Raw genomic sequence first — 13521 nt, 5'->3', positions numbered from 1 at the left:
TCTCAAGTAAAACTAAGTACTTTAAAATTTTTATGCTTATTTGGGAAAATTTTTTTTTTACAAAAAAATATTAAATTAGATAAATATGTCATCCAAACGAATCTCCCATGGAAAGCCAACATTTGGTGAACTTACATTCGAATATCCAGTATTCTATTACATATTATGAGTATCTCTTCTACCAAATCGAGTATTTGCAAACTCAAATTAGGTACTTCTCATCCAAATGTATATTCTATGGAAATACCAATATTGGAGAATTTAAGGTGTCTATTCGAATATCCAATATTTAATACATATTGTGAGGATCTCATTTACGAAATCAAGTATTTTCCAACTCAAATTAGGTACTTCTCAAGTAAAATTAAGTACTTTAAAATTTTCATGCTTATTTGAGAATTTTTTTTTACAAAAAATATATTAAATGAGATGAATATGTCATCCAAATGCATCTTCCATGAAAAGCCAACACTTGGTTAACTTACGTTGCATATTTGAATATCCTGTATTCTATTACATATTATGAGTATCTCCTATATCAAATCAAGTATTTATAAACTCAAATTATTTACTTCTCATCCAAATGCATATTCCATGGAAATATCAACACTTGGACTCTTGGAGAACTTATGTTGCCTATTCGAATATCCATTATTGTAATACATATTGTGGGTATCTCATTTACGAAATTAAGTATTTGTCAACTCAAATTAGGTACTTCTCAAATAAAACTAAGTACTTTAAAATTTTCATTCTTATTTGAGAATTTGTTTATTTTTTTTACAAAAAAAATATTAAATGAGATGAATGTGTCATCTAAATACGTTTTCCATTGAAATACCAATACTTGGTGGATTTACGTTGTCTATTCGAATATCCAGTATTTTAATACATATTGTGAGTATCTCATTTACGAAATCAAGTATTTGCAAACTCAAAATAGGTATTTCTCAAGTAAAACTAAGTACTTATAAATTTACATGATTAGTTTGGAATTTGATTTTTTTACAAAAAAATATTAAATGAGATTAATATGTCATCCAAATACACACTTCATGAAAAGATAAACAATGACTGAATTTATAGGGATCGTTCGAAGATCCAGTATTTTCTTACACATTTGGAGTATTTAAAGAGCCAAATAAAATATCTGAAACTTCAAAATAGATATTTTATATGTCAAAATAAGTACTTAATCTTATTTCATGATGAATGGTGAACTATATTTTTAAAAAAATAAAATGACATCAATAAGTCACATAATGCATTTTTAATGAAAAACCAAGAATGATTGAATTTATGGTGATTGTTCGAAAATATAATATTTTTGTACACATTTGGAGTATTCAAATAATAAAATCAAGTATTTGAAACACCATAACAGGTACTAATACTTTGGTAGATGAAAAACACACAATTAATTTGGTGAATAAAATTATATCTTTATATAAATAATAAAAGGGCAAAAATGTAAATTTATTTTTGTAGGTAGTTAAAACTAAGTTTATAGTGTTGTCAGGTATTAATTTGTAAAAAAAATCCTCTAGGTACTGAATTTTAAATCAAAGATAGATAGATGCATTTTTTTCAAATTTGCCCTTATTATTATTACAAACACAGTTTATTAAATTCTTCAATCACGCTTTAACATTTATCATATTTCATATTAATTAATGTTTTTATGAAGATTAATGTATAATAATAATAATAATAATAATAATAATTTAAAAAAGGTACGAATAAGACAAAAACTTGTTTGAGATCGTCTCACAAGAAATCTACTCGTAAAAAAAAATGGCAAATGTGGAAAATATTATCGAATTCAAGAACATTATCCTATTCTACTTAGCACACTTGAAAATCTGATTGCGGTTCGGCTAAGCGTCAAAAAGAAAAAATATTTCTTTTTCTTATTGTTGGTAAAATATCATTTTCTCATATCTTAGTCGTGAAAACTATCGAGTAAAAAAAATATCTCACTTATTTTATTAAAAAATATATATATTAGTGTTTTATTTGTATTTTCGCAAAAATTTGTGTGAGCAAGTCTCATAAGTTGTATTTTATGAGATTGATCTCTTATTTAGGTCATCCATGAAAAAATATTACTTTTTATGATAAGAGTATTAGTTTTTTATTGTGAATATCGGTAGAGTTGATCCGTCTCACAGATAAAGATCAGTGAGACTGTCTCACAAGAAACTTACTCTTGTTTTTTTTGCATGTCGAAGATTAATTTAAATTTCATATACACAAAAGAAATTAAAAGTCTAATTAACAAATCAATTTATCTAATATCGTTTGATTAAAAAAAGAAAGTCTATGATTAAATGTCTTTTTATAATTTGTATAGTTATTATTTCAAATTTAAAAAATCACTTTTTTTATCAAAAAATAAAAATACAAAATGAAAAAGAAATGTAACCGTTGGATATGGGTTAAATTGGGCCCCACAAGCTAAAGCCACAGCGCAGCACGCAACATAGGTTATTAACCAATCCCATCACATGGTCTTTCTGTAAGATGGGCCCCACTTAAGTTCCGAAAATACCCTTGCTTTACCCATAAATTCTCCCACTCTTCTCCCTCTTTTTCCTGCTCAGAAAAGTTCAGTCTCTCTTCCATTTTTGCACACACCGAGCAGGAAAGGAGAAGAAATTTACCCGACTTTTCTTTTTGTTGAGCGAGGAAGCATGACGAAGGAAGTGAGTGAAGAGGGCGTGCACCATACGAGGAAGGATTACGTGGACCCGCCGCCGGCGCCGTTGCTTGATATGGAGGAGCTGCAGCTTTGGTCCTTTTACAGAGCACTCATCGCGGAGTTCATCGCCACCCTGCTTTTCCTGTATGTTACAGTCGCCACCGTGATTGGACACAACAAGCTCAACGCCGCCGACCAATGCGACGGAGTTGGGATCCTTGGAATTGCATGGGCCTTTGGTGGCATGATCTTCATACTCGTTTACTGCACCGCTGGAATTTCTGGTAATAATAGTGGAGATCCACCCTGGAGATATATTTCTGCTTCTTTTTCAGCTCTCCACTGTGCAATATTTCTAGTCAAACCCTCGATAAATTTGTAATTTTCTGAACATTCCATGCATTTTCTCTGCTTTTTATTCTTGTTTGTTTTTATGCAATTTCCATGTCGTTTCATTCTACATATATCTATTTTCTTTTTTTGGGTTGCAGGTGGTCACATTAATCCAGCGGTGACATTCGGTTTGTTTCTGGCGAGAAAGGTGTCTTTGATCAGAGCTTTGGGTTACATGTTAGCACAGTGCTTGGGCGCCATCTGTGGTGTGGGCTTAGTGAAAGCTTTCATGAAAAGCTTCTACAACAGGCTGGGGGGTGGCGCTAACTTTGTGCAGCCAGGATACAACAAGGGCACCGGTCTAGGTGCCGAGATAATCGGTACCTTCGTTCTTGTTTACACTGTTTTCTCCGCCACCGACCCCAAGAGGAGTGCCCGTGACTCTCATGTCCCTGTAAGAACAAACAATCCCTAGCTAGCCACCTCGTTCATGTGTTTGAAGATTCGTGAGTACTGATTCCTTCTGTTTTTGCGCATGTGCAGGTTTTGGCCCCACTTCCAATCGGTTTCGCAGTCTTCATGGTCCACTTGGCCACCATCCCCATCACCGGAACCGGCATCAACCCAGCCAGAAGCTTAGGAGCCGCCGTGATTTACAACCGGCAGAAAATATGGGATGACCAAGTAACTTTCTAGCTCCTTGAATTCGTCACATTTTATATTCATTAATATGATTTTATATTAAATTTTGTGTGCAGTGGATTTTCTGGGTTGGGCCGTTTGTGGGAGCGTTGGCAGCGGCGGCTTACCACCAGTATATTCTGAGAGCCGCCGCCATTAAAGCTCTGGGATCTTTCAGGAGCAACCCCTCCAACTGATTAAGCTTGCTGATAGTGGAATGAATTTGCTTTGCTATTTTCTGTATCTAATTTATTGTGTGTGTGTGTGTGTGAGTAATGTGAGAGGAGAAGAATGTGTGTTTGTTAATTATTATGAGTTTTTAATTTTGTATGTTTTTTAAGAAATCATTTATTTTATGTGAATATGGGCTCTTTTAACTCTTTTTGTTATGTTAAATTTAACATATATATAGAGTATAATAATAACAATTTGATCCATAATTAATGTAGTATTTATTTTGAATTCCTTATAAAAAAAATAAAAATAAAAAACCATGCCCATTAATCAAATCAGCACAGACAAGATTAGGTTTACATTATTGCTCTACAGACACAACACCATTGAGTCATAAAAAAAAATCCCATGTCTTGATTAGCGTTCTCTTCTTAGATTTGGATATAGTCTAACAAAAAGACGTTGTTTATTCTCCCAAAAAAGAACCCCACCAGGCCACCATTATTAATTTGACCTAAATTTCCTTAATCACCGGCACTAGTGGAACAGTGTGGTGGCCGCAACCTTTTCCAAATCGATTGATTAATTAAAGTACAAATCATCTGTCTGGATTGAATGTGAGGTGGTGGGATCACTCTGACTTGATGTTCTCAAAAAAAGTATATTACAATTCTAAATACATATATACATTGTTGTGAGATTCTTTTAGAGTAATTTTTTTTTGTCGATTTTTTATGAGTTTTCTATTTCAAAAAATACCTTAATCGAATTGTATTACTATATTACATTATATATTTTTATATTTTAAAAGACGTAGCTTCCTTCGATAATGGTAGGAGGCATTAAATATTGTTATCTTCTTATATATACACTTTACTTTCTCAAAATACTTAAATGACACATTAAAAAGATGACTATGTAACGTGCAACATTATGGCCTCGTGTTCTACGCTTCACACCCCGTGGATCCTCAACATACATTTGAGTTTGGAGTCCATTTGTATCATAGAATCTTTATTGTTTTATTACGTGGACAATCTGGTACATTCATCTCATTTATCTCCCAAATACTTTGAATTATGTGAACTCTTTATATTTTCTTTAATCATATGAATCCCTCGTATTTTATGCAATTCATCAAAAAAAATAAAAAAAATTCCGAAGGTAAAATACAATACCTACATGATATGAAATCCAACGAGTCACTCGAGGGATTTTATAGTTTTTAACGATTAACACTCAAATATGAAATATGTATCATCGTCATTTAATAAAGGATGAGAAATTAATATTATAATTATATGTAAACTCATAAAATTCATATCCACGTAACATAATACATCGTTTCTTTCGAAGACATCATAATACATTGTTCGATTAAAATTATTTCCCTTGAAAATAAATCAGCCAAACTAGTCCAACGTTGTGAATGAAATGATAGAATAACCCAAATAATAATAGAAATAAAATACTTAATGCAGATAAATAACTGTGCATCCTGTTTATATTTTCCATTTTCTTATGAAATTTATGGCCGAATGCACATCTAAAGTCACACACACACACACATCTATATATATATATATTAACATGAATCCACATATTCAACCCAGATCACAAAAGAATAGTGTACTGATTACAGAAATACGGGTAAAATTTCCTTTAAAAAAACAAAAACAAAACTTAAATTTCCACAAATATATATAAAATTTCAAATACCCGATCACATATCAAATCCTAGATCAAATATAGATTATATGGATATTCAAGTTTAAGGCTTGTGTTATAGAAATGGAACATTTTATTATCTTTGGTCGTTGAGGAAGGTGACATCTTGTCTTTACTACTGCACACTAGTATAAAGTACAATAAAGAGAGAAGCAAGGTAATAATAAAGCACCAGCCCAAAATCTTGAGCGTATGCCGAAAATTACAGAAGTTTTCACAAATAAAAAGAGAACAAAAAATGATGATAGATTCTCCAAAACAATTTGGAAGTAAATGACAGGAGAAAGTTTTAGCGGGGTTCACCTAGACTCGAAAACGAAGGGCTACCACATCGGGGATTGAAGAGCGGGTGATAAATGAGTCACTTCAACTTATGCCCCCTTTCACGAATTCCTCGAATTTTTTCTTGTCCAACTGTTTTGGACCAGAAAGCAAAATTTGACAGATATATTTAATCTCATGAACTATATTACTTAAAAGATGTGAATCCCCCCACCCATATGCATATGGTCGAAGCATGAAGCTTATATTCCTTCGTCGGAAAGTAAATAAATTTTTTGACATGACCACACAAATATCTGTTGTGCTCAACATCAGAAATTGAAAACTAAAATAAATAGCAGATTTAAATGTTATATCAAAATATAGTAGATTAGAGAGTGTCTGAGTCTCAATTGTAAGTGGGTGACATCATATCGTATAATTTTTTAAAAAAACTCTGAATCTCTATTTCGAGATCATCTAATGCTAACACGTCCCAAAACAATTTCCCATAATAATATGGTACTGGTGATTAATAAATTTGAATCAAACCTGAGCAAGCGGGCTGCAAGACTCAGTCCTGCCTATAATTTTCACAACTATTATCTGCTTGATTTGCGAACCCTTTCTGCAAGAAAGTTTCAGGAGATAAATTAGCTTCTTTTTACATGTAGTTACAAGGAAAAAGTAAATCAGAGAGGCTTCCTAGATCCATGCGTGTGCGCACATATATGCACATATATATTTCTGTGTTTGAGTTTAACAGAGACATGAGTGTGTGTGTGTGTGTATAAGTAGCAAATATTGTCTGCAAAATAGAGTTTCTAAACAACAAACTCAAAGCAAAATAAACATATATATGTAAATAAAAAAATAAACATATATAAGAAGAAAGAAAATACTCGTTGAGGAAATTCCGAACATGTCATGTGGAAGCACATTCAAAGATAAATTACTCACAAATAAACATGATATCCATCGAGACAAGATTGCGAGAAAAAGCATTCTTTATCAAATTTTATACAGCTGCAACAGGCTCTTCAACCACTTTATTCTGCTTCGGTCGTCCACACCTTCTTACATCTTTACTTTTCAGTAACTCCAAAGCTTTCTCTAAAGTTATCTCACTAGGCCTCATATTCTGTGAAGCAAGGTCAGAGCATAATTAAGTCAATAAACGTCAAGTTTTTCAGACCAGACCATTTAAATCAAGCACAATATTCACTCAAATGGACACGATGTTAAAGAAAATCAAATAAAAGTGTACCTTGGGCACAGAAGCAATTGTGCGCCTATGTCTAATGGTGAATCCTACCCTGGCAAGCTTTAAAATTACTGGTTGGTCATCATCTGGGTGGTTCCCCTAAGAGTAAGACCGCATTCAAGATCAGTAAAAAGAAATTAGAACATGACAAAAGAAAAAAGGAAAAACTGCACAGAAAACATACCAAAGTCAGTGGATACTGCAACAAGTTGAGGGCATCTTCCAAGGTGATGGACTCTACATTCTTTATCTAGAAGAGAATAACATCTTCACTTAAGTGTATTGTATGAAGGCAAACAGATATACAAGTTGAAATTTGGACAAATAAAAATAATGTGTACACATGAGACAGAGGCATGCAAATATTCATAAATGGTAGCAAATATTTAAATCATAAACAGCAGCAAATATTTCAAGTTTAAATATTTATCTAGGATAAAGTTTAAGGGTCTGAAGTTCTGCATTTAAGAGAGATTTCAATATGGCAACATGATAAGAGATGGTATGCATTTTCAGACATTGACAGTGTCCATGCATGCAGGGGAGAACACAGTAAAAGTTTCTTGAACTTGAGGCACCAAAATGCATACATACTTGAGACACTGAGGCTCGCTTGGGTAAATGTCCCTTTCTATCTTCACCAAGCTGCACGTAGTTGCCATATGGACCACTCTTTAATAAAACCTGAAAGTTGAATTTTAATTATTTAAATAGAGAAACGGTTATTAGTAAACAGTCAACACATATAAATAAATAAATAAAACCTTCTCATTGGATCCTGGATTAAAACCAAGCAACTTTGGCTCCTGCACATTCTTTCGTTTGTTTTCAGGATCGCCTTCTTCGTCATCTTCACCATAGAGTGTCTTAGCAATGTACCTGCGACAAAATTACGTGTCACAGAGAAAAAATTAAGGTCTCCAGAGGCACAAGGAACGAGCTCCATTGCATGCTACAGGTTAAACTCACTTGCATTTTGGGTGTTGATCACAACCAATAAAATATCCCGCTCCAAACCTGCTAACTTTAAAAACCAAAGTTCCTTCATCACAACTTGGGCATGTTCTATTTCCATCACGAAAAGAAGCAAATAAGAAATGACCAAATGTTTTCTCCAACATCTTTTCTACATTATGGATATGAACCTTTCCAGCTTTCTCACAATACTCGCTAAATCTTGTCCAGTAATCTCTCAAAAGGCCTTTCCATTCCGTCATTCCAGCGGAAACATTATCAAGTTCAGTCTCCATATCAGCAGTAAAACTATAATCTGTGACCTCAGAAAAATAGTGAGAGAGAAATGCTGATACCATGCGACCACGGAACTCAGGATACAATGTCCTACTTTTCATTGTAATATAGTGTCTATCTTTTAGCACCTTAATAGTGATTGCATAGGTAGAAGGTCTCCCAATACCAAGTTCCTCCAGTTTCTTCACTAATGACCCCTCAGAATAGCGGGTTGGAGGCTGTGTATGGTGCTGACCAAGTTCAACTTTGGACAAGCACAATTGCTGACCACACTTCAAGCCACTCAAATCCTGAAACACTCCAGTACGATAGTTCTCTTGATCATCGTCACTTTTTACACTGATCATTTCTGTGTCTTCATAAACAGCTTGGTAACCACGAAATTCAACTTTCGAGCATGTAGATCGAAACATTATTGACCGGTTAGCATTCCCAAGATCAACTTGTATCTGCTCAATGATGGCAGGTTCCATTTGACATGCCATTGTACGAGACCATATAAGAGTATATAACTTTAGGGAATCTTCATCGAGCAACCCAAGCATTGACGGTAATCTTCGGATGTCCGTGGGTCTGATAGCTTCATGGGCCTCCTGAGCGTTTTTCACCTTTTTAAAATACTTGCGTGTACTCTTTGAAGCAAAACTCCTCCCATACTTTTCGATGATCAAGGATTGGATATCCTTAGTTGCTTCATCAGACAAGTGCAACCCATCTGTTCTCATGTAAGTTATTAGTCCTGTAGCCATGCCATCCATTAACTGCACTCCCTCATACAGCTTCTGTGCAAGTTTCATTGTATATGATGCTGTAAAGTTCAATTTGCTAGCAGCGTCTTGCTGAAGTGTTGATGTTATGTATGGAGTGGGAGGATTTCTTCGAATCTTGCTGGTTTTCGAGCCAACAACTTCAAACTGAGACAGACTGATCTTGTCTTTTATATCCTTTGCCTCTGCTTGAGAGCTAATTGAAAGCTGATCCAACTTTTTGGAGTCAAAATAGGTCAGATGCGATGAGAAAGAAACATCGCTGACTGAATTTAGATCTGTCCTATTGAACTCAACTTCAACTGTCCAATACTCCTGGGCATTGAACTCATCGATCTCCTTTTCCCTGTCACATATGAGAGCCAAAGCAGCAGATTGGACTCGTCCAGCAGACTGACAACCAGGTAACTTCCTCCACAACAACGGAGAAACACTGAATCCAATCAAGTAATCAAGGGCCCGCCGTGCCAGATAGGCATCAACCAAGTTTACATCAATCTCTCGTGGAGCCTGTAGAGCACTTTTAATGGACGATTCGGTTATCTCATTAAAGACAACTCGTGCGACAGTGATATCATCACGCAGAGCATCCTGTTGATGCAACATCTCGATAATATGCCAAGCAATGGCTTCTCCTTCACGATCAGGGTCTGAGGCAAGAATAAGAATATCCGCTCTGTAACAGAGAATGAAACGTTGTAATATATAAGTCAATTGACATCAAACTAAATGAAAAATTGAATATAAAACAACTGCATGCATACTATTTGAAGAACTAAAACTAGACTTGTGACTTCAAATTTCAAAACAATAGGATTGAGTTCTATATACTGATATAAAAGTAAATATCCGGTAAAATTTGAGTGTATTTATAGCCAGAAAAAAACAGATGACTGAACAGAAAACATCATACCCACTCAATGCAACCTTAATACTCTTAAGATGAGACCAAGCAGCAGATGGAACCTCCCAAACCATACTGAAGTCATCATCAGGTCGCACGGATCCTGATCTAGCAGCCAAATCCCTGACATGGCCATAACTGGGTACAACCTCAAACATTTCACCAAGGTATCCTTGAATGACTTTTGCTTTCGTGGCAGACTCCACCACAAGAACAGATTTTGTAGTGGGTGGATATAATTGACGCCATGCTTTTTGCCCTGGAGACTTGCTTTTGTTTGTTAGGCATGATTTCTGTCCCGTTGATACCTTTTCTTCGGATGGAGCATGAGCTTCTGCAACAGATTTACCTCTTCTTTTGGAGTGCCTGGTCGCCTTAATAGGAACATTTTCCACTGAAATTCCATTATTAACCACTTCTGTCACAGTATTTGAATTTGAGTCAGCCTGAAAATATGCTCAGATAGTCAAATGACTAACAATGAATTAGCATGAATCCAATTTGCCTATAAGAAAAGATATCTAACCTCCACAGATTTAGGAGACAGTTTACTTTCTTTGTTCCCAGTCGTCTTAGGTTTATTAACTTTCTTGGTGTGCATTGGCAGGTCTGTTGTATCAGTAGTAGTAGTAGTGGCAATGGAAGATTGAACTTGTTTATTCTCGCTTCTAGATTGCCGCTTCGCTTTCACTTTAGTCTTCTTGGTTTGCGTACTTTTACTGATTAACGAGTTTATGTCATCCTCAACAATTGGGCCTTTTGAAGTGGCCAAATCAACATCTTCTATTTTCAGTTCCGATGCCTCGCATACAGAAATGGCACTTGCCATTTTCTCCTTTGATGTTGCATTTGCTTTGTGACGGGCAAAAGTCTTGTGCCTCATCCCGTGCCTACTGAATATTTTAACTAATTGATTCTGCCCACTGCCCCCATCTTCAGTCCCTACGATGCGACTTCTGGCACCTGCTCTTGGGACCTGACAAAATGGCCTTTTACTGATACTACAATAAAAAGTTGGGCGCAGCGAACATAATGGTGTATTTTCCACATTCAACCCAGTGCCTGAAAGTCCATGCTTAAATTGAGGCTTCAAGTTGAAGGGAGAAAAGGAGCGAGAAATATAGTTGCCACTTCTAAACAGCTGGAGTTTACTATCAGACCTGATTCTCATAACTTTTGTTTGGACACCCGTCAGTGCATGAGGCAATCGGACTATAGCAGGGCATTTTTCAAATTTCTCAGCATTTGCAAATGACGACCATAAACAGATGCCCGAATGATTTTGCAATGCTCGGTTCTGCAAATTAAAAAGAAAATACAAAGAGAACCTTTAACACAAAGAAAAAAACATACTACAAAATTTCCTGAACTCAACCATCAACTAAAGTTGATACTAAACCAATAACATTACATGGTTGATAGTTGCTAGTGATGGCTGATCAAAATACACATATCAAATGACCAGAGTAAATTCAAATTACTAAATACCAGCAATGACTACAATAATCCTTAAAAATACATCAGCCAGGCCCTGCCTTGCTTAATGCCATCCTCTTCTCCACTAGCAAGACAAAGGTAACAAGCAACCGGAGCACTGATTCGTTTACCATAGCCATTCAAATTTAAGTTGGATTAACAAAACGATGAAAAATGAAAACAAATTATTACCATGATAAAGGGACGGTGGAAGCTAGAAGCAGAAGAAGAGGAAGCTGTGAGGAAATATTGAATAAATGCCATCCAAGCCCAGCAACATCAGTAGCTAGTAAACTCCAACCATGCGTATATCAAATAGTCTGATCGAATTGAACTGTTCTTTCTGCAAATAAATATATAATAATTATAAATGGTGGAAAAGATTTTGGCTGATGCTGAGGTTTAGGGTTTTGTGATGCCGGGCGATCTTTTTTTCCTCGTCCACGACGTCGTATTAACAGATTACTGGATGCATGAATTGCACCGGTGCTCGAGGTTATTAATTGAAACTGGGGTTGATACATTGAGTCCGTATTGGTTTGGCCATTGCTAACCAAATGGGCCATATAATAACTGGACCATTAAAGTTGGTCCAATGGAGACCCAACGGACCAAATTAAAGTGGCGAATACCATTTACACACATATCCAGTAATGCAAGTATCGATAAGTTGACAATCACTCATTAGATATGTAATTTTTTTATGTTTCAACACATCCAATAAGACCACTAACTTTGATGATGTTCTCTCTTGAGCGTTTTTCTTCTCCTACAAATCTTAATCTTTGGATCTTAAAATTATGGTTTAAACATAAGAGAATCAAATTTACCCACTGACTATGAAAGCCCAAATTTATCAAATTTATCTCCTTATTTCTTAAGAATTACCATTCAACTTGGGTCAGTAGGCTTTGGACATCTAATTTCAATGATGTCTCCCTCATTTGTCTTTGTGTTCTCCGCTTCAAAAAAGGACAAATCTCAAAAGCAATGAGAACATGATCAGTTACTCTATGAATATGATATAATGGAGTTCAAAACACCCCTCAAACGGTTAGCAACAACTTTAGACACAATCTTATAAATCACATTGCATTATATGATAGGACAAAAGAGGTATAAATGAATCAAATCGAACCGAATATTAGTAAAAAAAAAAATCAAGGTTCAAATTCGGCTCGAATTAAGTATATTCGAACTCGAATTCGATTTGAAACTCGAAATTTTTAAATTTTTTTGCTCGAGTTCGATTTGGAAGGAAGTTCGAGTTCAAATTCAGCTCGAAATCTTCGAACATAATTATTCGCGAGCTATTCGAACTACTATATTTGTGAATAAATTTGACACATATTTTTCAGATGAAGTGGGGTGTAGATAACACAAAATAAAGTTTAAATATCAACTCTCATATATTTAATACATAATTGTATTATATTAATAAAATGTTGAGACTCACGAGCAATCAAACAAAATAATTTTGGTTCGAGTTCGGCTCGAAAAAAATTCAATATGTTCGAGTTCAATTTGAGTTCGATTAATTCGAATACGAATCAAATATATATCCAACTGGTTCGAAATGTTCGCGAACTGGCTCGATTCGGTATCTGGCTTTTTTTCTTCAGGACTAGCACTATAGATGTATTATTTACACCTTCCGGCAATCCCTGGTTGAGCAATGTTAAGTATGCTGCAGTAACATTCAGGTCAGTAATGTCCCAAAAAGTCTGATAGAACCCTGGGTTCACGCCGTCCGGTCCATGAAATAAATCGTGATGTATTGATAAAACTATTCTGATCATCATCAATTTGACATGGAACTTAAACAATAATATGGTCGTCTATGCAACCTTGGGATGTTTACAAGTTCTGAAAATAGATCATCAAGTACAAGATATTTTAACCAAATAAAAAAAATCTCACCATCTCGTATAATAACGAGTGGGGATAGAAAAGAAAAATTAGTAATACGATATGCAACCAT

General features: G+C 35.0%; 2 protein-coding genes across 2 annotated transcripts; one reads left to right on the top strand and one right to left on the bottom strand.

Annotated features, from left to right (window-relative positions):
• Positions 1-2588: 2588 nt before the first annotated feature.
• On the top strand, positions 2589-4092 carry LOC140960021 (aquaporin PIP2-7-like). Its single transcript, XM_073418120.1, has 4 exons — positions 2589-2985; positions 3193-3488; positions 3578-3718; positions 3793-4092. Exons 1-4 carry the CDS (start codon positions 2694-2696, stop codon positions 3910-3912), a joined length of 849 nt encoding a protein of 282 aa, XP_073274221.1. The 5' UTR covers positions 2589-2693; the 3' UTR covers positions 3913-4092.
• A 1614-nt stretch (positions 4093-5706) lies between these two features.
• Positions 5707-12008, bottom strand: LOC140959029 (uncharacterized). Its single transcript, XM_073416728.1, has 11 exons — positions 11733-12008; positions 10591-11361; positions 10074-10510; positions 8112-9836; positions 7907-8021; positions 7737-7826; positions 7327-7392; positions 7146-7241; positions 6839-7019; positions 6431-6506; positions 5707-6031 (listed from the first exon to the last, which is right to left on the bottom strand). The coding sequence occupies exons 1-9, from the start codon at positions 11802-11804 to the stop codon at positions 6897-6899; spliced, it is 3495 nt and encodes a 1164-aa protein (XP_073272829.1). The 5' UTR covers positions 11805-12008; the 3' UTR covers positions 5707-6031; positions 6431-6506; positions 6839-6896.
• Between the last annotated feature and the right edge of the window lie 1513 nt (positions 12009-13521).

This window comes from Primulina huaijiensis, chromosome 15 (assembly GCF_012295235.1).
Source record: "Primulina huaijiensis isolate GDHJ02 chromosome 15, ASM1229523v2, whole genome shotgun sequence".
Lineage (NCBI taxonomy): Eukaryota > Viridiplantae > Streptophyta > Magnoliopsida > Lamiales > Gesneriaceae > Primulina > Primulina huaijiensis.
The sequence above is the reverse complement of the archived record's forward strand: the minus strand, read 5'-3'. Positions and strand labels throughout refer to the sequence as shown.

Bases quoted from the DNA above. Each gene is read 5' to 3' on its own strand.
- LOC140960021 (XM_073418120.1), top strand. From the start codon at position 2,694: ATGACGAAGGAAGTGAGTGAAGAGGGCGTGCACCATACGAGGAAGGAT. The intron at 3,489-3,577 runs GTAAGAACAAAC...GCGCATGTGCAG, and splicing joins CCCGTGACTCTCATGTCCCT to GTTTTGGCCCCACTTCCAAT. The intron at 3,719-3,792 runs GTAACTTTCTAG...TTTTGTGTGCAG, and splicing joins AGAAAATATGGGATGACCAA to TGGATTTTCTGGGTTGGGCC.
- LOC140959029 (XM_073416728.1), bottom strand. From the start codon at position 11,804: ATGGCATTTATTCAATATTTCCTCACAGCTTCCTCTTCTTCTGCTTCT. The intron at 9,837-10,073 runs GTATGATGTTTT...TCTCTGTTACAG, and splicing joins ATTAAGGTTGCATTGAGTGG to AGCGGATATTCTTATTCTTG. The intron at 7,020-7,145 runs GTACACTTTTAT...CTTGCTTCACAG, and splicing joins CAATTGCTTCTGTGCCCAAG to AATATGAGGCCTAGTGAGAT.